At 59.6% G+C, this 27,428-nt stretch overlaps 1 protein-coding gene across 3 annotated transcripts in view; it reads right to left on the bottom strand.

The window, feature by feature from the left end:
* Positions 1 to 1,705: 1,705 nt before the first annotated feature.
* Positions 1,706 to 27,428, bottom strand: part of LOC118356614 (testis-specific Y-encoded protein 1-like) — a 36,294-nt gene continuing 10,571 nt past the window's right edge. The window contains exons 4-6 of one of the 3 annotated variants that reach the window (XM_035725886.1): positions 2,736 to 2,881; positions 2,541 to 2,632; positions 1,706 to 1,902 (exon numbers count right to left, since the gene is read on the bottom strand). In XM_035725886.1, coding sequence (XP_035581779.1) covers positions 2,561 to 2,632; positions 2,736 to 2,881 — 218 coding nt within the window. In that variant the 3' untranslated portion in view covers positions 1,706 to 1,902; positions 2,541 to 2,560. Of the gene's footprint in view, positions 1,903 to 2,540; positions 2,882 to 27,428 lie in introns of all 3 variants that reach the window. The other 2 variants (XM_035725887.1, XM_035725885.1) reach the window with 2 other exon arrangements.

The following is a 27,428-nucleotide window of genomic DNA, read 5'->3' as shown; positions in this document are numbered from 1 at the left end:
CCTAACTCGTTTATGCCTCTCTCGCCTTCCCTAGATAGGTGCTGGATACTCTCCAGAGCAGCCACTTGTGATCCGTTCGCTCAATTCTGTCCTGTGCAGGCAGAGCACCACGTAGATTCCCCCAACCCTCTCTCACAGGGGCGGATGCCTCCTCAACTTCTACTTCTTGCTCAGATTCTGATCATCTGTGGTATACACGTGCAACAGCTGCTATGCCACACACACACACACACACACACACACACACACACCACACACCTTAGTGATTCGTGATATTGCATAATAAAAGTATAGGCAAGGCGGTGTTGAGGGTGTCCTCTGTCCTTGTGGGATCCCTCTTCCTCCTCAGCAAGAGCAACACGAGCCTCCTGCTCAAGGCCCAGTGCCATTCCCAAGAATGGCCGTGTGGCTGTGCGAGGCCACGGGGTGGTCAGGAGCATGGAGGGAAGTCTGGGATTCTGGGCACAGGAGTGGGAATGGAGCAAGGGAGCCCCACTCCCAAAGACTGGGAAGATTTCACCAACTGAACGAGTGGCAGGAGGCCTGAGAGAGGGTTGACGGGCACAGGTGAGAGTATAGAGAAATGGGGTGGAGAGCCTTGCTTCTCCCGAGTGACCTGGGGTGTTTCATCAGACAGGCTGGGGGCCTGAACTTGCCTGCAGGGCGCATCTGCCTGGATGTGTGCCTGACTTCCCCCAGGTTCCCTTCTCACCCGGCCACCCGCTCCCTGGGTGAACTGGGGCCCAGGCTCCCCTGAGCTTCAGTTTCCCCACCAGGGCAAGCTGCCTGTTCCCCGACACCTGCCACACACACATGTCAGGGCCCAGCCACCCTGGCTCATTAGCAACAGGCCCTCCTCTCAGTTCGTTACCTTCGGCTGCCTCCCTGCAACACACACTCTCGAAACACACACCAAGACACATGGTCCCGGGTGACAGGCACGCACTCTTGCCACACACTCACGTGCGCATGCAAATTCAAACACACTGTACAAACACACACAAATCCCGGCAGAGGCATGCTCAGGTGGCCGCACGCGCAAGCACACATACACGCATGCACATGAGCACACACATACCCGAACGTGTACGTGGGCATGCAACTCCCTCCACACAGCCCACTCACAAAGCTACAGTGCCCACCACTCACAATTTTGTTCCCACACACATTTGAAAGTGTTCCCTGTGGGCAGGTGGTGTGGCGCGGGAGGGCGTGGGTCCAAGGGAACGCAAGGAATGGCCTCCTCCTTAATCCTCCCTGGACACGTGAGTTTTGCAGTGCTCCTGACCGGATGAATGCATGGGACCTGATCACAGCAGTGTGGGGCACGCTTACAGGAGTAAGGCAACTGGGCCAAGCTCCACAGGCCGTGTCAATGCGGCGGTATCTGGAGCCACCTGGCCATGAGGGTCACGCTAGCCAGGACACTTCCCCGCCTGTGTGCGGTGCCCTAAAGTACAAGACTCCCTGAAGAGATGTCTGCATTTTCCCGACCACATCCTAGACCCTGCCTAGGATGGGCGGTGCTCTGTCGGCAGGCCGAGCCCTGCCCTCCCCTCCCCTGCCCCCATGCTGAACATCACCGCCACACATGGAATCCTACAGGCCATGGGGTGGAGGGTCCCACTAGGCTGACTGCCTCCTCACCATGTCCTGCTTCCAAGTACAGACACACACACAGACACAAAGAGTTTCTTAACTCGTTTATGTCTCTCTCGCCTTCCCTAGATAGGTGCTGCATACTCTCCAGAGCTGCCACTGGTGATGCTTTCCCCCAATTCTGTCCTGTGCAGGCAGAGCACCACGTAGATTCGTCCACACATCTCTCACAGCGGTGGAGGCCTCCTCGACGGCTTCTTGTTGGTCAGATTCGGATGCTGTGCGGTTTACACGTCCACACAGCTGGAATGTCCCCGACACACACACACACACACAAACACACACACACACACACGTTAGGGATTCTTGAAATTGCATAGTACCAAGGATAGCCAAGGCGGTGTTTAGGGTTTACTCTCTCATCGTGGGATCCCTCGTCCACCTCAGCTAGAGCCTCACGAGCCTCCTGCACAAGGCCCAGTGCCATTCCCAGGAATAGCCGTGTGGCTGAGGGAGGCCAAGGGATGGTCGGCACCACGGAGGAAGTCAGGGATTCTGGGCACAGGGCGGGAATGGAGAAAGAGACCCCTACTCCCAAACACTGGCAGGACATCCTCAAATCAGCGAATGGCAGGAGGCCTGAGACAGGGTCGATGGGCAGGGTTCAGAGTTCAGAGAAACGGGCTGGAAAAGTCTGGGCTCTCCCGAGTGACCTGGGAAGTTCCGGCTGCCAGCCCGGGGGGCCTGAAATTGCCCGCATGGACACACCCGCCTGGATGTATACCCTGAGTTCCCCCAGGTCACTTCTCACCCTGCCTCCCCCTCCCTGGGCAAGCTGGGGCCCAGGATCCCCTGAGCCTCATTTTACCCACCGCCATCCTGCCTGTGCCCCGGCACCTGCCACACACACACGTCAGGACCCAGCACCCCCGGCTCCTCACCGACAGGCCCTCCTTTCACTTCATTCCCTTGGGCTGCCTTCCTGCCTCGGGTAGTACTGCAGGGGATTGGGCCACAGGTCCTCGATGATGACCTGGTAGGGGAAAGAGGGGAGCTGGGCACGGGGCCCGGGCCCCATTCCCCAGCAGCTGGGGCTCGGGTATCACTCCGGCTGACGAATGCCGCAGGGGCCCCACCTCAGCGATCCTGTGAGACCCTGGATAGCAGGGGTCACACAACCAGTTGAAGAAGTTAAGGCTGGTGGTGTCGTGCCTGCGCCTGGGAGCTCCACGTTCAAAGTCCCAGAACCACTGCACTGGAGTGGAACGAGACGCCCTATAGCCTGCAGGAATGGAAAATTTAGAAGATCCTGTGCAAGGCCTGGGACCCACGCCACCTCGCCCACTCTCCCTGTCAACCTCCCAGACTCTCTCCCTCCTGGGCAGGGTTCCGGGCCTGCCCCCACTCGGGGGCACCGCGCGCACCTCCCCTCGCACTCCCAAGAGCGCCCCTGCCAGCCCCTAGCATCCTCAAAGCTCAAGCCCACTCTTTCCGGCAATGCTAAGGTGATACTCCTTAAAGATCACTTTGTTCTGCAAGTAGGGTTTGTTCTCAAAGAAAAACTTGAACCTGCAGGGGTACTTGCGATGCCACAATTTCCTCACCTGCGCCGCCGAAGAAAGAGTAGGGCACGTGGGAACGTGTCCTCTACCTATCCCTAGCTGCTTGCCTGGCTGCGCTCTGAACCACTATGCCGGCCCTTTCATGCTCAAACCCCTCTCCCAACGGGCCTCTCCCAGCCTCCATCTCCCACGACTGACCTCCAAATTGGTCAGGTAGCTGAGCATGTCACTGTCCTGGTCACCCATCACGGCTGATATCTTGGGGTGATTCAGGATCTAATTTGTGTCAAGGAGCCTCGCACGTGCTACGGAAGGAGAGCCAGGAGCGACCCAGCCCTTCCTGGCTGAGAACGAAGTATCCGAACAGCGCATGTGCAGAAACACCAGGGCCGGCAGGCCTCCCAACCTCCTAAGCCCCTGCTCTTTCTTCCCACCTGCTCAACCCTGGGGAGTCCCTTGGCTGCCAGAACCTCTGACGCTGCCTGCACTCAACAGGGCAAGGCCAAGGGCCTGATTGCTCTCTGTTCCCAAGTGCCCTGGCCTGTGCCTGTGACCTGCAGGCAGTCACTGCTTTGGATGGCTGGATGTGCTCCGTCCCACTCTCACGGCTTGTTTGCTTGGGTGTTTCCCTGAGGCTCCATAACTTTGAGGGGCCTCCTGTGCCCAGGAGGGGGCCACGCGGCTCACCTGGAGGATGGCAGCACACCCACGACGCAAAGGGTGATACAGACAGTTTTAGCTAATGGGAGGGTGAGGAGTAGGTGGGGGCAGGAGGGAAAGGAAAAGAGAGAGAGGGACAAAGAGACCCCACACCGGGAGGAACGGACACAAGGGGGGGGCAGAGAGGACAGAGGGAGAGGGCGGGCGAGGACACAGAGGGGGAGAGACTGGCAGGGAGGAAAGGTGCATGTAGGCGCCTGGGCCTGGGGCCGCGGCCTGGCTGTGTGGGGCTGGTGGAGACAGAGGTTGCAGCACCCCGGCAGGGCCGAGTCTGAGGTCCGGCGGTCTGCCGAAGCGAGGCGGCCCGCTGATGGACTCGGCAACCCGTGTGTGGACGAGATTGTGGGTCGGCCCTGAACTCTGGAAACCACGCAGTCTCTGAAGGGTAGGGAAGGGGGGCGGGCAGCCTCCCCGTTTGCCCCATGTCCCAATAAATGTTTCTTTCCAATATCTGGTCTGAGCCAAGTGGGATTTGGGCTACAGTACTTGTCGAAGAGTGTTGACCCACGTTCCCTGAACCCTGCAAGCCTGTTGGGAGAGCTGCAGGCCCAAAGCTTCCGCCTGCAGCTTCAGCTCAAATATGGTTGGACAGGTCGCAGCCCCAGCGTTCTCAGCCCCGCCCCGAACCGCCTTCCTCTGCTCTGCCTTATAGGGATCGTGGGCCCACTCCCACCCGGGAAGGGGGTTAGGAACCCTTCCCCACAGCGCCCGTGGCCGTGGCTCTGCTGCTGCCCTCCTCGCGGTGCTCCTCCACCACAGCCAAGCCCCACCAGCCCTAGGAAGGATACGGCCTGGGCCCAGAAGCCAGGGATGCACTGGATGATGGCCCTCCGGCGAGCCAGGTGAGAACTCCGCTTCTGATTCCTCCTGCGCTTGTGCCGCACGTAGGCCCTGGTAGCTTGGGCATCCACAGAGCTGAGCGCCACCTGAACAACCTCCAGCACGGCCAGTGGGGCCCCGGCTGGCTCGGGACCCAGCACTGGCTCTTCCTGCGGCAGCTCCTGCAGCTTCTCGTCCTGTTTTGCTTGAGCCGCATCCATGTCTTCCGACAACACGACCTCCACCACCGCCATGATATCCTCCACCTCGACCACCAACTCCTCCCCCGGTCGGCCTCGCCTCCGCGCTGCTGAGCCTCAGCCTCCTGCATAGATTCTGCAACCATGCCGCCAGTACCTAGGGCCTGTGGCGCCCACGCCTCGCCCCAGGCGCCCGCCTCCCCACGGGCCTCCGAATCCTCACCGCCCCCTCCACGGACTAAGGTGGCCCAGGATTCCCGGGCAGCCCCGCCTTGCCCGGACCGCGCCTCGCTCTCCATGGGGCACTGCACAGCAACCGCACAAGCCGCGGACGGAAGGAGCTGGAGGGGCGAGCACGCGGCTCCGGCAAGCGCCGGGTAGTGGGAGCTATGGCGCCCACGCTCTGAGGCGGACAGCTATCTGAGGCCGCTGGCCTGGGGGACGCATGCGCACAAATACTGGGGGCCTGGTGGCTTCTGGGTGGTGTGGGGGGTTGCACTCCTCGCACGCATGTGGGCTTTGTGGGATATTACCACCCCTCTCACGCCCAGGATGCTGAGCGGCCCCGAGGACCAACCCGTGGCACGGCGGTGGGCGTGGCCACAGCCGGCACCACCCCTTGTCCCCGGGGGAGCCAGGCTGCCACTGCACCTCCTCAGGGGTGGCGTCCGAGCCTGGCCCCTGGCCATTTTCTTCGCTGACACTTCCAAGTCCATTCCCGGCAGGTCCCTGCTATCACAAAACTCGTGTTCACCTTCTTACCAGTTCCCTTGGGAACACGCTCCTGGCACCGGGGAATTCAAAGCCAGCGGCTCAAAGGGTGACCCCCGCCGCCAGGGAACCTCACCCGGCCCCTTCTTAGTCATACTGGGGGCCAGCTCTGCAGTCATAGCTGGTGCTCCAACCCCTGCCACATGGCTCTCCACATGGCTTCCAAACCTTCCCCACCAGTGCAGGAGGGAGTCTGGAGGCGGCCCAGGAGGATCTGGGATGCAGGGTCCTCCCCGCCCCAAAGACCTGCCTCTTCTAAAAAGGGATGAACCGCTCACAGATAATTGGCCTCTGAGGAGCAAGGAGCAAAGTTCCGAGACCAAGCCCGTGCTCACTCAACCACTGGCACAGCCCCGGTCAGGTCTGGGATTCGGAAACTTTTGCATGCTAATGGGCCGGGTAGTTAGCCTGAAGAGTACCTCTGGGTGTGTTGTTTCGTCAGAGCCACTGGTAGGATTCGCTCCCACTGTACTTTCCTCTGCCTGGCCCTTCATCTTTTGTTTCTCCCTCCTTGCCTGATCCACGCTCCCTTTCCCTGTGTCTTCCTTCCCGCCTCACCATAACTGCCAGGGATGTCTGAGCTCCAGCATAATGCTACACGGAGCCTGCTTTAATCTGCCTTCCTGAGGAGCTGTGGCTGTCTTGGCTGCCCCAGCTCTGCTGCAAGTTCTTCCTTGGTCTGTCTGTCCCTGAGTGGAGTGCCAGCCAGGGAGGGGATGGCAAAGTGAGCATTGCCGGCACACCCTGCCCCTTCTGCGGTACTCACGAGGCCCTTCTCCACAATCCCACACTTCATGCCGGTCCCCTGCAGGGAGGCATACCGAAATGTATACGAATCATGCCACCTGAAGTGCCAGGAAGGCCCAGTGGGTGACGGCAAGCACGAAGGCGTTGGTGTTGCATCGTGGGAGGGCCTCACGTATCTAAGAGGAATGGGTCGGGCCGCCCGTGGCGGGGGGTGGGATTTGACCAGAAGGAGGCAGTTGGAACCCCCTTGGGGTGAAGTGCAGGGTTCTGGGTGGTAGCGCGTCACCGTTTCAAACTCTACTCGTCAACGCACCCAGTGACCTTGCAGGGATAACAACGCCCGGGCGTCTGGGGTGGGGAGAGAAGCACAATTTTTTGAAACTGTCCCTGACACAGCCCAGACTGTGGGTTTACTGCTACAGTCCAAACTGAATTAGCTCCTGTATACTTGCCCAGGGCGCTAAAGGAGGGTGCTGAAGAAATAGTGCACCAAATAGAGCACATCCTTGGAGATAGGGAAGACCGGGGTAGGGGTGTTCCACAGGGAGAGGGTGAAGAGCAGGAGCGGTGTGGAGAAGGAGAAGAAGAGAGAGGGTGGTCAGAGGGACAGGAACAGGGAGGGAGAGGAGGGGGTGTGAGGGAGAGAGGAGGGCAGAGGCGGAGGCAGGCATGGGGACAGGGGGGGAGGGGGAGGGAGAGGGGGGGAGCGACGACGGGCGGAGGCAGGGACGGAGGCTGAATTCTCTACATTGCAAAGCCCACAGCCTGAACGAAAACATTCCCTCCTGGACGTCAGGAGGAGATCTGAATGCACCCGTGGCCGTGCAGACAGATCCCACAACGTCATGCGGGTGAGATGGAGAGGCAAAGCCACAAAGAAATGAAGTGAAGGGCTCCAAAGAGGTCTGCGGGAAACTCTCATGCCCACCACCGACAGGCGCGAATCCGGAATGCCAGAAAGAGGAGGGAGGGAGTTATTCATGCAGCAAGTGCACGAAGACCTAACGTGACAGGGCTTTGCAAGTTGCCTGACAACGCTGACTCTGCACATCCAAGGAGCCCAATGTACTCCTAGCAGAAGGTACGCTCCAAAGTGTGGCCCGGCCACTGGACCAGCGAGGCAAAGACGCATCTCTTGGCAGCCTACAGAGGTGGGACTGACCCACCACACACCGGGATCCTCTGGGAGAGGAAGAGCCTGCTACCCCTTTGGATGCACGGAGTCCAGAAGTCACTGCGTGATACGTTCGACCGGTTCAGAGAGAAAACTCCTGTAAAGTGCAGTCGATGTTCAGCACCAATGACCCAGAAAATGTTCGCCAGACATAAGGAGTAGGAATGGGAGGATGAGCCGTGGGTCATGAGGGTGTGGTGCAATGCTGGTGGGAGGCGGGCCCTATGGTAAAGAGAGGCCAGCGGGCCAAGAGGAAGCAGGTACGTGAGTCCCTTAAGTCAAGGTGCTAGCCTGAAATAAGGCATCCCCCTAAAGTCACGCATAACAATCACCAGAGCAGGATTTGCATATGGAAGTACTCTGCATTGCCTAATGGGCCCCAGAGACAAATGCTTCCAAGCAGGCATCCCTTTGCATACTCAGGTGAGCAGGCACAGAGCTATATCTTGGAAGCTGCAGGGTGCCGTTCCGTGGAGTCATGACAGACAGCCTTGAGCAGGCCCCTCGCGCCTTGCGCCAGCCTTGTCCCTGTTATTGGCCGACCTGGGGCCTCCCAGGCTAAGGTGTTCACTGCAACTGTGAGTGGGGAGAGCCCCGAAGAATGCGCGTTCAACGTAGATGCGGTAAAGCACTCTGGGTTATAGGAGTTTTGTTCCCGTAGTGCCCGGGTTCTTGGCTGCACCGCGTCGAGGAAGGAAGGGTTAGACCAGACGAAGTGCGCTGGGCAGCAGGGCAAAGTTTATTGAGCCAGAGTACAATACGCCCCGAGAGGGCTGCCGGGTTCGCATTCAGACTTGGGTGTTCTTTTGAGCTCTTTCCAGAACCTTGAGAGTGGGCCCCTTGTGGATTCGCTGCCAAGGTGCGGCCAGTCAGGGCTTGGATCACGCCGCCCTTCTCCCATGTTGATGGGTCTTGTGGGCTGACATCTGGAGACCAAGTGCCTGAGCTTGTGACAGCGACCAATGTTTCATGGTTAGTTCCTTTATTTCGGGTCGTGCTGCAACATGGACCCCTGCAGAGGCTGTTAGACTGGATGCTATTGTCTTCTCTGAGCGGTCAAACGGGACGGTAGCGTGGTTTTTTCTGAGCTGTCCGGCCCCCTGCTTTCCCGTTGGGGACGGTGGACCTGATGCCCTCAGCATCCAGTTGACTCTCGACATCCGGGGCTCCCTGATCTCCCAAAGCTTTTGACCGCCCCGCCTCGCCCATTTCTCCAGGCTGGGCCTCAATCACGCCATTGTTCGAGCAAAGGGGAGGTTTGCTAAGAGGTGGGGGATCCTGTGCCCACCTCTTCCCCCATGTTTTACATTCTTGGCATCACCCTACCAAAAGGAACAAACATAGATGTCTACCCTGCGGTGCCCCGAAATGGCCCAGCCTAGGACCCCTTCAGACCATGGGCCAACATGGGTGCTGTCCTGCTCACGTTGCGGATTACGAAGTCACACGTTCATCTGAGCTGCGCAAGAAGAGCCAGGGTCCAGCCGAAGGGTACCCCGGCATTTACAGACCAAGAAGCTGAAAGAAGGGCACCTGGGTGGCTCAGGTGGTTAACCAGCTGCCTTCGGCTCGAGTCCTCGTGCTGGAGTCCCGGATGGAGCCCCACGTCGGGCTTCCTGCTCAGCGGGGATCTGCTTCGCCCTGTGACCCTCTTAGCTCTCCTCCCACCTTCTATCTCTCATTCTCTCTCTTAAATAAATCAATAAAATAATAAAAAGGAAAGAGGCTGATAAGACCGATCTCCCCGCTGGCCAGAGAGCCAAGCCTTGCCACCTAGAACTTCAGGGGCTTCCGCCTGCCCTGGAAGGGCAAGGTTAGGTCCTACAGATCATCAATTCCCCAACCTGATGCCAGACAGGAGATCTGTCCTTCATACGGAAGGGGACAAGAAGCATCCTTGTAGTTTCTCTGCCAAACCCTCCGCCGGGAAAGTGCCGCTGCATTTCCCGGAAGTTGTGGAGCAGGGAGCCTCACTGGCTGGGCCGCGGTGCGCGGTAGGAGGGTTAGTATCGCCCTCTCATCCTCAGGGCTGGTGCCCATGCAGCCACTTTAGCTGGGGATGGAGAAGAGCCTCGTGGGGCAGACGCTCATATCTCCCCACTCTGCTGCCTGCGGACACAGTCCTCTGCCAGCGTCTCAAGGCAGAGGTGTCTCAGGCAAGCAGACACCCGCTCAGGGGAGGAGCACCCAAGGGGCTCACCTCACCGCCTCCCAGGTGCGGACTGTGACAGGTGTTCTGTATGCTCCAGGTCTTTCCTTGGACCTACACACAGAAGACTAAGGGATATCAGCACCAGAGTTATCATGGGACAGACAGCACATGGGTGGGTGGCACGGCCCTTGCACGTAGCAACTGTGCTACCCCTGCCCCACCTCTCTGTCTGCATTCTGGCAGACCCCAAACTAGGGCCCTAGGAAAACAAGAGGCTAGGGATCCTGGGGGAGCGTGGGTTCGACAGTGTGTTAGTGTAAGAAGATGTGAGTGAAACAGCCTTGGGTTGGTGGGTAAGTGAGTGTGTGTCTGAGTGAGGGAGCGAGTGTGCGTATGTTAGGGGTTGTGAGTGAAGGAGTGTGTATGTGGGGGTGACTGATAGTGTGTGTGTTTCAGTGTGTGGGAGTGCCTGAATGAGTGTGGGGGGATGAGTGATTTGTACCTGAGTATGCTTCTCAGACTGTGTGTGTGTGTGTGTGTGTGTGTGTGTGTGTGTGTGTGTGTGTCTGTCAGTCTTGCCCACAAATTAGAGTCTCGCCTGGCTCCTGTGCATGAATGAGTGTCATCTTTCTGCCCTCCTTCCATCACCTCCCTCAGTCGCCTCTCCCAACGACCCTCCTTACGGTCTGACCCATATTCCCTATCATCGTGGCTGGTCCTGAGAGTCCAACCGTGACAGCAAGAGCCTGTGCACCGTTCCTAGGCCCATGAAGTGCACCAGCGCTGGGTTCAACTGAGTAACGTACCTTGGGTTCTCCCCGCACCTCCCCCGTGGCATGTGCATTGGATGTGTCGGAGGACACCCACCAGGGAGCATCCCTGGACGACTCTCATCACCATGCAGCGAACCTGCGTCCTGGACATGTTCGGCCCTTGCTCGTCGCTCCCTTTCCTTGAACTTCCTCATTTCCCCAGGGAAGAGATGAGCCCCAGGTAGCTGGCCTTGGTCTCATTTCTTCTCCTTACCAAGCGCCCCCGCACCCCAAGGGGAAGGACCTCTGACCCCTAGGATGCAGTCCCCGAGCATGTGTGCCCTAGCCCTCTGGGCAAGCATGCAGGCCAAGCCATTCCATGAGCTGGCGATGCCCAGGCCGAGACGTCAAACACCCACACGAGGCCGATGTGCTCAGGCACTCCCCCGACCCCTTGCCACAAAGGGGAGTGTGCAACCAAGTGCCCGCATGCACATGCACACACACACACACACACACACACACACACACTCACACAAGGACACTTGAACTTGTTTTTCAAACTTTTAATATTTTTCCAGGTCACCTGGGGCCTCAATCTGCCCTCTGTTTCGCACGGCTTCGGCCTTTGGTTACTCCCACGCAGAGGAACCACCCAAACATTCGGGTCCACCTGAAGCTTTTGGACTGGCTTCGGCCAATGCAATGCTCCCTCATTTTCATCTCAAATGCATGACGCTGCCTGGGAGGGACAGGCACACAACATGCAGACAGACACACATGCACACAGGCACAGAGTAGGAGACCCCTGTGTACCCTCTGGGCCATAGGTAGGGTTGCTTCAGGGTTTGAAGGCCCTCCCCGGGAACGGCGGTCACTCTCCCATGCCACTCGTCGCTGCGCACTGTGATCGCCTTAGCAATCCTCCACCCATGTATTCAAATAATCTGTGCACGCTGGCCAGTGTTCTCAGCGTGGCTGGGGGCGGCGGGAAAGGAGCTGCCTGTGGAAATCAAGGGGTCGACTGTGGTCTCCAGACCAACACAGAAGGGTGACGGGATGGCAGGGTGTGCCTTTGCGCCAGCATACCCAGACGACTGTGCCAAGCGTGGCGGGAGGCAGCTTCACTGGGCCCAAGTGTAAGGCGGTGCTAGGAGACCTGAGGGTGGGGCTCATGGCCCATGAGAATTCCCACAAGTGCAGCTGCGAGCCGGCTTTGCCTCCCCAGGTCTGCTCATGGACGCTGCTGGGCCCCGCCTGTCTCAAACCCCCCATGCCGAAGCCCTTTGCCACTGCACTTGTCCAAGCTCCCTGTCTCATAGTGATGCCCTTTTGACCCAGGGTCCTTGCATCGGAGAATTCCTCAGATCCTCAGTGTCTCCATTGGTGGAGCTGAGGTCCCACGGAGCCCGATGGTGCACAATTCGGCACCCACACCCCAGGCCCCTCACCTGTCATCCTCTCGGTTCCCTCTCCTGGGGCCTTCTTCCTCACGTAGTACTGCAAGGGGTTGGGCGACAGGTCGTCCATGATGATCTGGCAGGGGAAACGGGGCAGAGCTCAGAGGCCCATCCCAAGCAGCCGGGGAACCCACGGCATCCTTCCCACAGTTAGTCACTGGGCCCCACCTCAGCTATGGTGCTAGACCCGGCAAAGCTGTGGTCAGAGAACCACTTGAAGGAGTTAAGACTGGTGTTGTGGTGCCTGCGACTGTAGGCCTCCTGTTCATAATCCTGGTGCCACTGGATGGGAGTGCAATGGGCCGGTCCGTACCCTGCTGGAAGATGAGAATGGGAGACGGCGCCAGGTAACGTTTTGGGTTCGACCCTCCGTGTTGCACCTGCTGCCGCCCATTCAGGCAGCAGCCTCTTACCAGCAGCGCTGAGGACATACTCCTTCACAACGACTTCATCCCGGAAGTAGGGGTTTTTTTCGAAAGAAGACCAGGATCTTGCGGCAATCACGGGGAAACCTGAGTTCCTCCACCTGCCGGGTGGCAGACTGGGGGAGACGGGGGTGAAATGTCTGACCAGCAGACCCTCCCCGTCCTGATTTCGGGGCTGGATATCTTCGGCACGCTCCCCTCTCCCGTTCCCCGCCCCGGTCTCAGTCTGCCACGCCAGACCTTCAAATCCGTCATGTAGCCAAGGTGGCCTTCATCTTGCTTCCTGATCACGGCTGACATCTGTGGGTGGTTCACAAACTGCTGTGAGTCTAGGACCCTCCGAGGGCTTGAGATGATAGAGCTACAACAACAGAGCAGGTCTGGACAGCGGCCGGGCACCGCCCCCCCTCTGCTTCCCGATCGCACGCCCCCACAAGGGCTGCATCAAGACCCGCTCGCTGGGCCCCCGCACGGAATCCTGTAGATCTCAACACTCACACAGGAAGCGGTGCATCCTCAGGGAAACCGCTCCCGCCCCACACCGCCCTCCGCAGGCCATACTCATGTCCTGACAGCCAGACACAACCAGTTCATCTCCAGACAAGCACACGTTCCTGCCTCAGGCTGACCAGGTGGGCACTCACAACCATGCGCCTGCCTTGAAACCCCGAGGGGAACTCGAGCTTTGCCTGGAGTCGTTTTGAGGAAAGACGCCCTGCCGCGGCTCCCAATTCCTAATTCTGAGCTGGAACGCTGCTGCTACTCTCCCACTGGACTTCCAGGGCCTTGTGCGAAATCAAGGGCACCCTGAGGCCCCCAGCCCCCAATTCCACCCAGAACGAGGATGTCGAGGCTGTCGGGATCACCAGGGCATGAGCGTGGCCACCACACCGCGGCGTGGCTGGGGGTGTGTCTGCGGGTCTGGGGGTTCACCAACCGCTGTATTTTGATACTCATCGTCCCCCTCCTTCGGTTCCTCTTGCTCTAGCCCGGCCACATCGGGGTCCCTCCATGACAGCGTCAAGGATACAGCCTTGGCCCAGAAGCTAGGGATGCCCCGCATAAGGGCGCTTCGGTGTTCCAGGGGACGCTGCCGCCTCCGACAACACCTGAGCCTGAGCCCAGAGTAGGAGCTGCTGGCTTGTTTCTTCATGCGCTCCAGGTCTGACTGCAGGGCCTCTAGAGCCTCGAGCGAGGACGGGTTCGGACCCCGCCGCCCCTCTGGCTGTTCTTCCCCTTTCCGCTTCTCCTGCAGCTCCTGACCCCTCTTCCTCCTTCGGCCCTCCTCCCTCTGGTCCTCGTCCTCAGCCTCCTGCTCAGCCCCTTCAGCCTCCTCTCCCTCCTCAGGGCCCTCGCACTCCCCAGCCTCCTCTTCCTTTGCCTCTCCAACATGCTCCTCCTTAGCCTCCTCCACCTCAGCCTCTTCCGCAACAGCCTGCTCCTCAGCCTGTTCCTCCCCCTCCTCTTGCTCAGCCTCTTCAGGCCCCTCCACCTCCTCCTCTTCCTCGGGCTACTCTTCCTCCCTTGGCTCCTGCTCAGCCTCCTCAGCCTCCTCCTTCTCAGCATCCTCAGCCTCCCCCTCCTCCTCCCTGTCCACATCCTCCTCCTCCTCCTCCCCTGCTCCTGCTCAGCCTCTACAGCCTCCTCGCCCTCTTCCTCCACAGCCTTGTCAGCCTCCTCCCCCTCCTCCTCCTCCTCACACTCTTCTTCCTCACCATCCCCCTCCGCCTCCTCCTCGGACTCCTCACCTCCCTAGACTCATCTTCCTCCTCCGTGTCAGCCTCGTCTACCTCCTCCGCGGCCTCCTCCGTGGCCTCCTCGTCCTCTCCGTCCTCCCCCTCCAACACGGCCAGTTGCAGCACCAACCTTAGGTCACCCCCCACTAGCCCCAGCTCCTCCACCAGGATGGCATCCTCACTCTCCCATCGCTCCTCCCCTTCCCGCACAGCCTCGGCCGCCATCCCCACACTTAGGGCCTCCAACGCGGCGTACGTAGCCCGGGGGCCTCTATCCCCGTGCACAGCTGCCTCTTGAACGGCCCCTTTCCCGACTGAGGCGGGTCCAGGATTCTGGGGACCGCCCCGACTCCGCCGGGCACCGCGTCAACACCACAGGGCCCTGCCTCGCTGTGGCAGCTGCGGTGGGAGGGGCTGGATATGTGAGCGCAGACTCCGCAGGCGGCACGGCAAATGGAGCTCTGGCTCCCATGGACGGCGACTGATAGCAGTCTCCACCCGGAGGACGCTGGACTCGGGGAAGAATGCACCCTAAGGCCTGGGGCCAGGTGTCCAAGGGGCAGAGGTGGCTGGGGCACGTATTCGGCCTAGGCGGGATAGAGTCCGCGAGCCACCTCCAGGACGCGGGACGGCCGTCGCGTCCAACCAGTGGCACGGCGGGGGGCGTGTCCTCCCGCAACCCTGCCCCTCGATCCCACCTGAGCCCGACAGCCATGCTTGGAGCCTGCCAGTGCGCCTCCTCCGGGGTGGCCTCACCTCCTTCGGGTTCGCAGCCTCACCGAAACCCCCTCTCACCCCCATGCCTCCCCCGCCCAACACCACCCCCAGCCCACCCCCCTGCCCCCGCCACCCGCGGCCTCGTCGGGCACGCCCTCTGCCTGGATTTTGTACCGACTTGTGAAGCTGTCCCTCGCCCTTCCCGAAGAGACTCATGTAAGACTCAGGACACTGTGTGCTCCTCCAGGAAGCCTGGTCCAGTGTGCGTGGGAATGGTCAGCCCAGGGCCTGGAGTATTCATAGTGCCATTTCTGGAGACAGAGGCCCAGAAGCCATCTGCCTCCTCAGGGGAAATGTGCGGCAACAGTTTGTCCCAGCGCATGCCCTCTGCTGGTCAGAAGAAAACGACGAAGAGTGCTCTGTCCATGGGTCCGCCTTTCCCGACCTCATGGCCTCCTCCCCGTCCTCATCCATAACCTCCTCCACCTCAGCCTCGTCCCCCGTCCTCCTCTCTGACTTTGTCTCCCGGCGCTCTTTTTCTGACCCCTGTGCCCACACGGCCACTGGAACCTAAAGGCTTCCGCACAGAAAATGCAGATGCGTCTCGGAGCATCTCTTTTCTCAGGAAATCAAAGCCCTCTGCCCCTCAGCGACCGGCAGCCAGGCCGGTGACCCTCAAAAATGTGCCAAGCTGGGTGCCCACACAAACAAACACTCACAGAGACACGCAGTGTGTTTGGCATGGAGGACAGAGGGAGGCATGCCTTTCCCGGAGCCAAGAGCATACAGCAAATGGGACCTAGATGCCCCGCCCTGAAGAGGAAGTCTGGGCCAACCCTCTGGGTAGGGCGGCAGGTGGATGCTGTCCGCCGGCTCGGTGACCTCAGTGCCCACTCTTTGGAAGGCCAGGCGGCAAGGAGCTGAGGATGACACCCAGGCGACAGGCAGCAGGAACGCCCGCCCCACCAGAGACGGAGCGTCCTGCGTTGCATTCTGCAAATAGCACGCACACCCGGGCAGATTTGTGCTCACCTGCACAAACACATCCACGTACACTGGGAAAGACACACACCACGGGACACACACACGGTCCCTGCACACAGGCATGCACACTTGGCCACACAAACACTCCACCGTGCACGGGCAAAGACACAATCAGGAAATAAACACCCAACACATATGATCTCCAGCGCAAAGGCATGCACACTTGACTGGAACACACACTGACATGCACAAGAAACACAAAAAAAACACACACTCTCACAACACTGAAAAGCACACACTCACAGGCACACAGGCACGAACACATGACCGCACAGATACACATATACGCACACATGTGAAGACGCATACACATGGAATGGAAACACAGATGCTGCCCGTACACAGGTATGTGCAGTGGGCGACACACACGCACACACACACATGCACATCCGTGGGCCAACACACACTCAGGCAACACCCACCAACTCACAAGGTCTGTGGCACAGAAATAGGCACAGTGGCCTCACACACCAACACATACGTAGGCATGCACACACCCAAAACATAAACACCCAGCGTCCCTACACAGAGGCACACAAATGTGGCTTCACAAACAGAACACCCGGTCACCTGCAAAACTCTCTCCCGGTACACACACCAAGACAGAGTGTCTTTGGTCCACAAGCATGCGCACTTGCCACACACGCACGTGTATATTCAACCTCACACACACCGCACATACACACACGATCCACAGGAGAGTGGCATGCTCAGGTGGCCGCACGTGCAGGCTCACACACAAGGACGCACGAACACACACAGAGGTAAACGCAGACCTCCCTCACACAGCGACCTCACTAACCCACAGTGCCTTCCACCACTCACACATGCCTTCCCTCACACGTCCTTGGAACTATCCCCTGTGGTCGGGATTTGAGGCTCAGGAAGGACTGGGTCCGCAGGGACCGCAAGGGATGGCCTCCTTAGTCCTCCTGGGACACGTAGGTTTTGTGGTGCAACAACCAGAGGCAGGCAGGGAGCACATCACAGCCGTGCGGTGCATGCTTGCAGGATTAAGGGAACTGGGCCAAGCTCCTTAAGCGGTGTCAATGCCGCGGGACCGGGAGCCACCAGGTCACGAGGGCCCCGCTCGCCAGGACCCTTCCCCACCTGTTTCTGAGTCCTGAAGGATAAGGCACCCATGAGGAGAACTCTGCCTTTTCCCGTTGTCCTCCTAGACCCTGCCTAGGAGATCCTCATGCCATGCCCTCCCCTCCCCTGCACCCACGCTGAACATCACCGCCATTCATACAATCCCACATTTCGGGAGATGGAGGGTCCCCCCAGGCAGACTGCCTCTTTCCATGTCCTGGCTCCAAGGACAAACACACACACAGATGTAAAGCGCTTCTTAACTTTCTTATGTCACTCTCGCCATCCTTTCAGATACGTGCTGGATACTCTCCAAAGCTCGACTGGTGATCCTTTCCCCCATTTCAGTCCTGTGCAGGGAAAGCACCACGTAGCCTCATCCCCAAATCTCTCACAGCGGTGAACGGTCCTCCTCTTCTTGTCGTTGGTCAGACTCTGATGCTCTGCGATGTCCACGTCCACACAGCTGCTGTGCCCCGGGGGCACACACTCTCTCACACACACACACACACACACACACGTTAGGGATTCGCTAAAGTGCATAATGCGAAGGGTAGCCAGGTGGGTTGAGGGTGTCCTCTGTCCTTGTGGGATCCCTGTTCCTCCTCCCTTAGAGACACAGGAGCTTCGAGCCCACAGCCCAGTGCCATTCCCAAGTGTGGCCATGTGGCTGTGGGAGGCCCTGGGGTGGTCGGGAACACGGAGGGAAGTGGGGAATTCGTGGCATAGGAGCGGGTTGGGACAAGGGAGCCCCACTCCCAGGACTGGTAGGTCATCCCCAACAGAACAAGCGGCCGGAATCCTGACAGAGGAGCCGAACGGGCATGGCTGACAGTTCCGAGAAATGGGGTAGAGACCGTTCTCCTCTCCCGAGTGACCTGGGAAGCTCTGGCAGCCAGCCTGGCGGGCCTGAACTTGCCGATTTGGACGCAACCCCCTGGATGTGTGCTGAGTTCCCCCAGGTTCACTTCTCACCCTGCCAACCGCTCCCTTGGCCAGCTGGGGCCAAGGCTCCTCTGAGCCTCAGGTTCCCACCATGAAAATGCCTGTCCCCCGGCACCTTCCACACACACACATCAGGACCCAAACCCCTGGCTCCTCACTGACAGGTCCTCTTTTCAGCTCATGACTTTCAGCTGCATTCCTGCCATGGGTAGTACTCCAAGGGATCGGGCTAAAGGTCCTCGATGACAACCTGGTAGGGGAAACAGGTCAGCTGAGTATGACGCCCTGGCCCTCCTCCCAAGCAGCAGGGGCTTGGCCATCACTCCGGCTGATGAAGGACGCAGCGCCCCACCTCGGCGATCCTGTTAGACCCTGGGCCGCATGGGTCACACAACCAGTTGAAGAAGTTACGGCTGCTGGTGTCGTGCCTGCAGCTGGCAGCTCAACCTTCATAGCCACAGGACCACTGGAGTGGAGTGGAAGGAACTGCCCTCGAACCTACAGGAAGGGTAAATTCAGGAGATGCTCCTCACAGCCTGGACCCACGCTCCATTTCCTTCTCTCCCGCCCAACCTCCCAGGCTTTCTCCATCCTGGGACCGGTACCGCCCCCATGCAGGGACATCTCGCTTCTCCCCTCCCGCTCCCAAGTGCCCCCCTGCCTGCCCGCAGCCTCCAGGAAGCTCAAGCCCACTCCTACCGGCAATGCTCAGCCAATACACCTTAGCGATCACTTTGATCTGGAAGTAGGGGCTGCTCCCAAAGGAAAACATCAACCTGCAGCGGTAAGTGGGACGGCCTAGTTCCTCCACCGGCCCCGACGAAGAAAGAGGAGTGAAGGGGGAACGTGTCTTCTAGGTGCCCCAAGCTGTGTGCCTGGGTGCAGCACTGAACGACTTTGACGGGCCCCATCCTGCTCAAACACCAATCCAACCAGGCCTCCCCCAGCCTCCGTCTCCCAGGACTCACCTACAAATTGGTCATGTAGCTGAGCACGACACTGACCTGATCACCCATCATGGCTGATATCTTGGGGTGTTTCAGGATCTGCCTTGGGTCAAGGAGCCTCACTGGCACGTGCTACAGAAGGAGAGCCAGGAGCGAACCAGCCCTTCCTGGCTGAGAGCAAGTGACCCGAACATGCAAAAGTACAGAAACACCAGGCCCTGCCGCCCTCCCAACTACTTCAGCTCCTGCCCTTTCTTCCCACCTGCTCCACCTTGGGGAGTCCCTTGGCTTCCAGCACCTCTGAGGCTGCCTGCACCCAACAGGGCAAGGCAGAGGGCCTGTTGCTCTCCGTTCCCCAATTTCCCTGGCCTAGGAGTGTGGCTGGCAGGCAGTCAGAGCTTTGGATGCCTGGATGTGCGCCATCTCACGTTGATGGCTGTGTTTGCTTGTGTGTTTCCCTGAAGCCCCGTGGCTTTGGGGGGCCTCCTGTGCCCAGGGAAGGGCCGCTCGTCTCACCCAGGTCATGGCTGCGCCCCCACTGCCCAAAGGGTGGTCCTGGTCGGGGCGCCTGGGTGGCTCAGTTGGTTAAGCGACTGCCTTCAGCTCAGGTCATGATCCTGGAGTCCCGGGATCGAGTCCCGCATCGGGCTCCCTACTCAGCGGGGAGTCTGCTTCTCCCTCTGACCCTCTTCCCTCTCGTGCTCTCTATCTCTCATTCTCTCTCTCTCAAATAAATAAATAAAATCTTTAAAAAAAAAAAAAACCAAAAAACAAAGGGTGGTCCTGGCAGAGTCAGCAAGAGAGGGAGGGAAAGGAGTAGATGGGGGCGGGAGGGAAAGCAAAAGAGAGACAGGGACAGAGAGACCCCACACCAGGAGGAACGGACACAGGGGGAGGGCAGAGAGGACAGAGCAAGGGGGCGGGCGAGGACACAGAGGGGGAGACACTGGAAGGGAGGAAAGGTGCATGTAGGCGCCTGGGCCTGGGGCCTCGCCCTGGCTGTGTGGGGCCTGTGGAGACAGAGTTTGCAGCACCCCGGCAGCGCACTGTCTGTGTTCCCGCGGTCTGCCGAAGCGAGGCGGCCCGCTGACTGACTTGGCAACCTGTGTGCGGGCGACATTGTGGGCTCCCCTGAACTCTTTGGAAAACCACGCAGGCTCTGAAAGACAGGGAAGGGGGGTGGGCAGCCTCTCCGACAGCTGCATGTACCCAGCAAACATTTCCTTCCAATATCTGCTCTGAGCCAAGGGTGCTTTGGGCTACACTATTGTTTATAATGTTGACCCTTGCTCCCTGAAGTCCACAAGGCTGTTGGGCGTGCTGCAGCCCCAAAGCTTGGGCCCACAACTTTTGCTCAGACATGGTCTGGACAGGTCTCAGCCCCTGCTTATCACCCCCTCCCCGCCCTGCGCCTCCCCACCCTCCTATGCTGTGTATTATAGGGATCGTGGGCCCACACCACCGGGGGCCTGGGCGTGGGTGGCAGAGCCCTTCTCCCAGGGCTCATGACCCTGGCCATGGCTCTGCTTCTGCCCTCCTCCCGGTGCTCCACCACAGCAGCCACGCCCCACCACCTGGAGGAAGGATGCGGCCTGGCCCCTGAACCCAGGGCTGCACTGGGTGATGGCCCTCCGGCGAGCCAGGTGAGAACTCCGCTTCTGATTCACCTTCGATTGAGCCACAAGTACGCCCTGGTAGCTTGGGCATCCACTGAGCTGAGCCCTAACAGAGCAACAGCCAGTGTGGCAATTGGGCCCCGGCTGTCTCGGGACCCGGCACTGGCTCTTCCTGCAGCAGCCCCTACAGCTTCATCATCCTGCTAGGCTCACGTCACCTCCTCATTGTCCGCCACCACGACTTCAACAACCACCAAGATATCTTCCAACATGACGACCAACTCCTCCCCTGGGCTGGTCTCAACTCTGCGCTGCCGGGCCTCAAACTCCTTCACAGCCTGTGCCGCCATCCCCCCTCAACTGGGGCCTGCAGCACCCCCGCCTCAACGGAGGCGCCTGCCTCCCCGTGGACCCCGGCTCCTAACGGCCCCCTCTGCAGTCTCAGCTGGTCCAGGATTCTGGGGCATCCCCGGGTCCCCGGATCATGTCTCGCTCTCCATTTAGACATGGAGCATATCGTTGGGACCGAGCCGCGGCAGCGGCAGAAGGAATGAGATTTAGGTGTGGGTACGCGGCTGCCTCGAGCAGCCGGCATGTGGAGATCCTGTGCTCAGGGCTAGACGCGGGCACCTTTGAAGGCCGTGCACCTGAGGGATACAGCACACAGTGGTTTGGGCCCAGGTGGCTTCTGGGTTGTGGGGGCGTAGGCTCCCGGCTCGCCACCTTGGCTGGATGGGACGCCATGGCCAAGGCCATGATGCTGTCCCGAGGCCGGGAACACCCATTGGCAAGGCTGTGATCGGGGCCTTACCCACCCCGCCCCTCGGCCCAGGAGGAGCCAGCCATTCAGCGAGGGAGCCCGCCCTTGTGCCCAACGGAACACCCCTCACCCACCCCTCCCACGCTGCACTACAACCCCCACCCATACAGCCTGCGTGAAACGCACCCACGGTCCCGTAGGGCACGCCATCTTCCTGTTATTTGTAACGACAATGCGACGCTGTCCCTCGCCCTTTGGAAATAGACTACTCTAAGACTGAGGACACCGTGTGCACCATCGGGAAGTCTGGTCCAGTGTGCGTGGAATTGGTGAGCCCAGGCCCTGGACTATTCATAGTGTGATTCCAGGACACAGAGGCCCCGAAGCTGTCTGTCTGCTCGGGGGAAATATGCGGCTACAGTTTGTCCCAGTGCATGCCCTTTGCTGGTCAGGAGGAGAGCGACAAAGAGTTCTCTGTCCACCGGTCCGCCTGTCCTTTCCTCACGCTCTCCTCTCCGTCCTCCTCTCTGATTTCTCTTCCGGCGCTCTTTCTCTAAACCCTGTGGCCACACGGCCTCTGGAACATAAAGGCTTCCAGAAAGGAAGATGCAGATGCGTCTCGGAGCAGCTCCTTTCCCAGGAATTCAAAGCCCTCTCCCTCATTGGGACCGGTAGCCAGGCCGGTGAGCCTCGAAAAAGTGCCATGCTGGGTGCGACACAAACCCACGCTCACACGCTCACAAACACAGGCATTGTGTTTGGCATGGAGGACAGAGGGACGCATACATTTCCTGGAGCCAAGAGAATACAGCCACGGAGCCAGATGGCCCTCCCTGAAGAGGCAGTCTGGGCGAACCCTTGGAGAGGGCGGCAGGTCGATGCTCTCCCCCGGCTCGGTGACCTCAGTGCCTACTCTTTGGAAGTCCAGGTGGCAAGGAGCTGAGGACGGCATCCAGGGAACAGGCAGCACAAAGGCCTTCACCACCAGAGACAGCGCCTCTGTGTTGCCCGCCTCTAGGCTTGGTCCCAGATCTCCACCTACCAGCTGCGTACCAGAGACGCATGCTCACACCTCCAGCTCACTCCCTCTGCCGCTGCTGTGGCTCCATACCGAGATCGGCTCCACGTCCAAATGGGTAGCGATGCGTGGTCCGGGTACACCGGGGCTTCCCCGGAATCCTGGACCAACGTAGTCCGCAGAGGGGGCCTTTAAGAGGCGGGGACCCACGGGGAGGCAGGCACCTCGGGGAGGAGGGGGTGCCGCAAGCCCTAGGTGTGCAGCGTTGCGGCACAGGCTGTGCAGGACGCTGAGGCCTGGATGCATAGAGGTGAGGCTGGCCCAGGGTAGGATTTGGTCGTCGTGGTGGAGGATATCATGGTGATGGTACAGGTCGTAGCAGCGGAAGACCAGGAGGTGGAGCGAGCCGAGCAAGACGAAAATCTGCCTGACCTGCCACAGGAAGAGCGAGTGCCTGGTCCAAGATAGCCGGGGACCCAATTGCCACACTGGCCGTTGCTCTGTTAGCGCTGGGCTCACTGGATGCCCAAGCTACAAGGGCCTACGTGCAGCTCCAGCGCAGGATGAATGAGAAGTGAAGTTCTCAACTGGCTTGGCAGAGGGCCATCATCCTCTGCATCCCCAGCTTCTGGGCCCCGGTCGTATCCTCCATCCAGATGGTGTGGCTTGGCTGCTGTGGAGGAACAACGGGAGGAGGGCAGGAGCAGAGACACGGCCAGGGCCATGAGCCCTGGGCGGAAGGGCGCTACCATCCACCACCAGGCACGCCGTGCTGTGGGCCCATGATTCCTATAATTCCCAGCAAATGAGGGCGGCGTGGCATATGGCGGGCGTAGGATCTGAGACCTGTCCAGACCGTGTCTGTGCAGAAATTTTGGGCCAAAGGATTGGCCTGCAGCACTCCCAACAGCCTTACGGGCTTTAGGGAACACGGGTCAACACCCAACACCAAGTAGTGTAGCCCAAAGCACCCTTGGATCAGAGCAGATATTGGAAGGAAAAGTTTGATGGGTACCTGGCCAGGCAGAGAGGCTGCCTGCCCCTGTCCCGGTCCTTCAGAGCCTGCGTGGTTTTCCAAAGTGTTCAGGGCAGACCCACTCTCTCGTTGGCACGCAGGTTGCCAAGTCTGTCAGCGGGCCGCCTCGCTTCAGCAGACCGCGGGAACGCAGACACGAGGCTGTCCGGGTGCTTCAAACTCTGACTCTACATGCCCTACGCACCCAGGCCGATGTCGCAGGCGCAGGCGCCTACACTTGCCTTTCCTCCCTCCCCTTCTCGCCCCCTCTGTGTCCTCGCTCGGCCTCTCCCTCTGTCCTCACTGCCCTCCCCCTCTGTCCCTTCCTCCCGGTGTGGGGTCTCTCTGTCCCTCTCTCTCTTTTGCGTTCCCTCCTTCCCCCACCTACCCCTTTCCCTCCCTCTCTCACGGACTCAGCCAGTATCACCCTTTGTGCCTTGGGTGTGCAGCCGTGCTTCAGGTGAGGCAAGCGGACCCTTTCTGGGCACAGGAGGCCCCTCAATGTCACGGGGCTTCAGGCAAACACACAAGCAAACACAGCCGTCAGTGTGGGAGAGAGCACATCCAGCCATCCAAAGCTGTAACTGCCTGCCAGTCGCATGGACCAGACAGGGAAACGTGGGACAGGAGAGCATTTAAGCCCTCAACAGTGCCCTGTCAGCCGCAGGCAGCCTCAGAGGTGCTGGAAGCCAAAGGACTCCCCAGGGTGGAGCAGGTGGGAAGAAAGGGCAGGGACTGACGAGGCAGGGAGGGCGGCAGTGCCTGGAGTTTCTGCACTTTTGCACGTTCGGGTCACGTGCTCTCTGCCGGGAACGTCCAGGGGTCTCCTGGCTCTCCTTTCGTAGCTCGTGCCGGCGAGCCTCCTTGACCCAAGGCTGATCCTGCAACACCCCTTCAAGATATCAGCCGTGGAGTGGGACCAGGGCAGAGACGTGCTAAGCTACATGACCAAATTGTAGGTGAATCCTGGGAGACGGAGGGTAGCGGAGGCTCGGCGGGAGTGGGGTATGAGCAGCAGGGGGCCCGGCAAAGAATTTCATTGCCGCAGCCAGGCAAGCAGCTCGGGACACCCAGAAGACACGTTCCCCCTTCCCCTCCTCTTTCGTCGGTGGGGGAGTTGGAAGAAATGGGCCGACACAAGTACAGCTGAAGGTTGATGCTTTCCTTTGGGAGCAACCCCTACTTCCAGAAAAAAGTGACCGTTAAGGTATATCGGCTTAGCATTGCTGGGAGGAGTGGACTTGATTTTCGGGGATGCTGAGGTCGAGCGGGGGGGCACTTGGGAAAGGGAGGGTAGATGCGCGCGGTCTCCAGCTTAGGGGCGGATTCGGGCCAAGGAGGGAGAGAGGCTGGGTGGTTGAGAAGGAGCGAAAATGAGAGGGCGTGGGTCCTGGGCCGTGGAGAGCCTCTCCAAAAATTTCCCTTCCTGTAGGGTGGCGGGGGGTCTCGTTCCACTCCAGTCCAGTGGTTCTAAGACTATGAAGGTGGAGCTGCCAGCTGCAGGCACTACTCAACCAGCCCTAACCTCTTCAACTGTTTGTGTGACCCCAGCTTCCTAGGGTCTAACAGGAGCGTCGAAGTGGTGCCCTTCGGCCTTCGTCAGCCCTAGTGATGCCTGAGCCCCAGCTTACTGGGAAGGGGGCCTGGACACTGTGTAGAGCTGCCCTGTTTCCCCTACTAGGTATTCATCGAGGACCTGTGGCCCAATCCCCACTGTACTAACCGAGACAGGGAGGCAGCCAAAAGGAATGACCTGAGAGGAGCGCCTGTCGGTGAGGAGACAGGGGAGCTGGGCCCGGACGTGCGCACGCGCACACGCGCGCGAGCGCGTGTTTGTGTGTGTGTGTGGAAGGTAACGCGGGTGAGGCAGATTAGTGCTGGGGAAACTGATGTTCAGTGGAGCCTTGGCCCCAGCTGGCCCAGGGAGCGTGTGGCAGGGTGAGAAGGGAACCTGGGGGAAGTCAGGCACACATTCAGGGAGGTGCATCCACGCGGGCAAGTTCAGGCACGCCAGGCTGGCAGCTGGAATGTCCCAGGTCAATCGGGAGAGGCGATGCGTCTCCACCCTGTTTCTTAAAACTGTCACCCGTGCCTTTTGGCCCCTGTGTCAGGACCCCTGCTGTTCATTTGGGGATGGCCTGCCAGTCTTTGGGAGTGGGGCTCCCTTGTCCCATCCCACTCCTTTGCTAATTCCCCCACGTTATGCCATGTTCCTGACCACCTTGTGGCCTCCCACAGCCACATGGCCTTTCTTGGAAATGGCACTGGGACGTGGGCTGGAGGCTCCTAAGTCTCCAGGGGAGGAGGGACAGGTTTCCTATGAGGACAGAGGAGACCCTCAACCCACATTGGCTAACCTTGGCATTATGCAATTTCACGAATTCCCAACGGGTGTGTGTGTGTGTGTGTGTGTACGCGTGCTTGTGCGCCCGGGCCCGATGGCTGTGTGGACGTGGACCCGGCAGAGCATCAGAGTCTGGACAACCATAAGAATTCGAGGAGGCGGTCACCCCTCTGAGAACTTTGTGGACGTGTCTCCTAGGTGCTTTGCCTGCACAGGACAGAAATGGGGGAACAGATCACCAGTTGCAGCTCTGAGAGTATCCAGAACGGATCTGAATGGACGGGAAAGGAGACATAAACAAGTTAAGAAGGGCTTTGCGTCTGCGTGTGGGTTTGTCCTTTGAGCCAGGACATGGCGAGGAGGCAGTCTGCCTGGTGGGACCCTTCAGCCCCTGACGTGTGGGATTGCCTGTGTGGCGGTGATGTTCAGCATGGGGGCAGGGCAGGGCAGGGCAGGGCATGAGGACACCCGAGGGAGGCTCTCGGAGGACGGCGGAAAAGGCAGACTACTGTTCATGGGTGCCTTATTCTTCAGGGCCGGGAAAACAGCTGGGAAGGGTCCTGGCGAGTGGGGCCCCCGCGGCCTGGTGCTTCCGGGTCCCGGCCTGCTGACACCGCTTAGGGAGCTTGGTCCAGTACCCTGGATGCGGGCCCTGCCCTGCTGTGGTGCGCTCCCATGCATGCGTCCTGTCAGGAGCACCGCAAACCCAAGTGTCCCGCCAGGACGAAGGATGAGGCCATTCCTCACCGTCCCGACAGACACTCGCCATCCCATCCGCAAAACCCGCCCACAGGGGACAGTTCCAAGGACGTGTGAAGGAAGGTAGGTGTGAGTGGTGGAAGGCACTGCGGCTTTGTAATTGGGCTGTGTGTGAGGGGAGTCTGCGTCCGGCTGTGTGTGTGTGTGTGTGTGTGTGTGTGTGCGTGTGCCTGTGTGTGTGTTTGTGTACCTGCGTGTGCAACCACCTGAGCATGCCTCTGTGCCAGGGATCATTTTGTTTGTGCGGTGTGTGTGAATTTCATGTGCATGTGAGTGTGGCAAGAGCGCATGCCTGTGGATCGGAGATCAGGTGTCTTGGTGTGTGTATTGGGAGGGCCTGTTTGCCGGTACACGGGTGTGTATTTGTGAGGCCATGTCTCTGTGCCACTCTGTCGGGACCCTGGGTTTTATGTGTTGCGTGTATGCTCGCCCACATTTGTGTTCGTGTGTGTGGCCAAGTGTGCATGCTTGTGTGCCACAGAACTTGGGATTTGGTGTGTGTTCCCTGAGTGTGTTTATGCATATAGATGGGCCTCTGTGTGTGTGTGCGCGTGTGCAGCCAATTGCACATACCAGTGTGCGGACATCGTGTGTGTTACTCTTTCCTGTGTGTGCGTGTTTGCCTGCGTGCGTATGTGTGTATGTGTGTTGCCATGAGTGCGTGCCTGTGTGCCGGTGGTAGTGTGTGCTCCCCAGGGCTGTGTGAGTTTCTGTTTGTGTGTGTTTCTCGTGTACGTCACTGTGTCTTCCTGTCAAGCAGGCATGCCTGTGCACTGGAGATCATATGTTTTGTGTACGTGTTTCCTGAATGTGTCTTTGCCGAGGCTGGGTGGTCTGTGTCTCCTCCCCCTCTCTCTCCACAGGCTTGTCAGCCTCCTACCCCTCCTCCTTTCCTCAGCCCCCTCTTGCTCACCATCCCTCTCCCCCACCTCCTCTGACTCCTCTACCTCCCTAGCCTCATCTACCTCCTCCGTGTCCTCCTCGTCCTCCTCATCCTCTCCTTCCTCCCTCTCGAACACGGCAAGTGAGCAGCACCAACCTTAAGTCGGCCACC

This window comes from Zalophus californianus, chromosome Y (assembly GCF_009762305.2).
Source record: "Zalophus californianus isolate mZalCal1 chromosome Y, mZalCal1.pri.v2, whole genome shotgun sequence".
NCBI classification, from domain to species: Eukaryota; Metazoa; Chordata; class Mammalia; order Carnivora; family Otariidae; genus Zalophus; species Zalophus californianus.
Note: the sequence above shows the minus strand (reverse complement) of the source record. Positions and strands in the feature narration are given on the sequence as shown.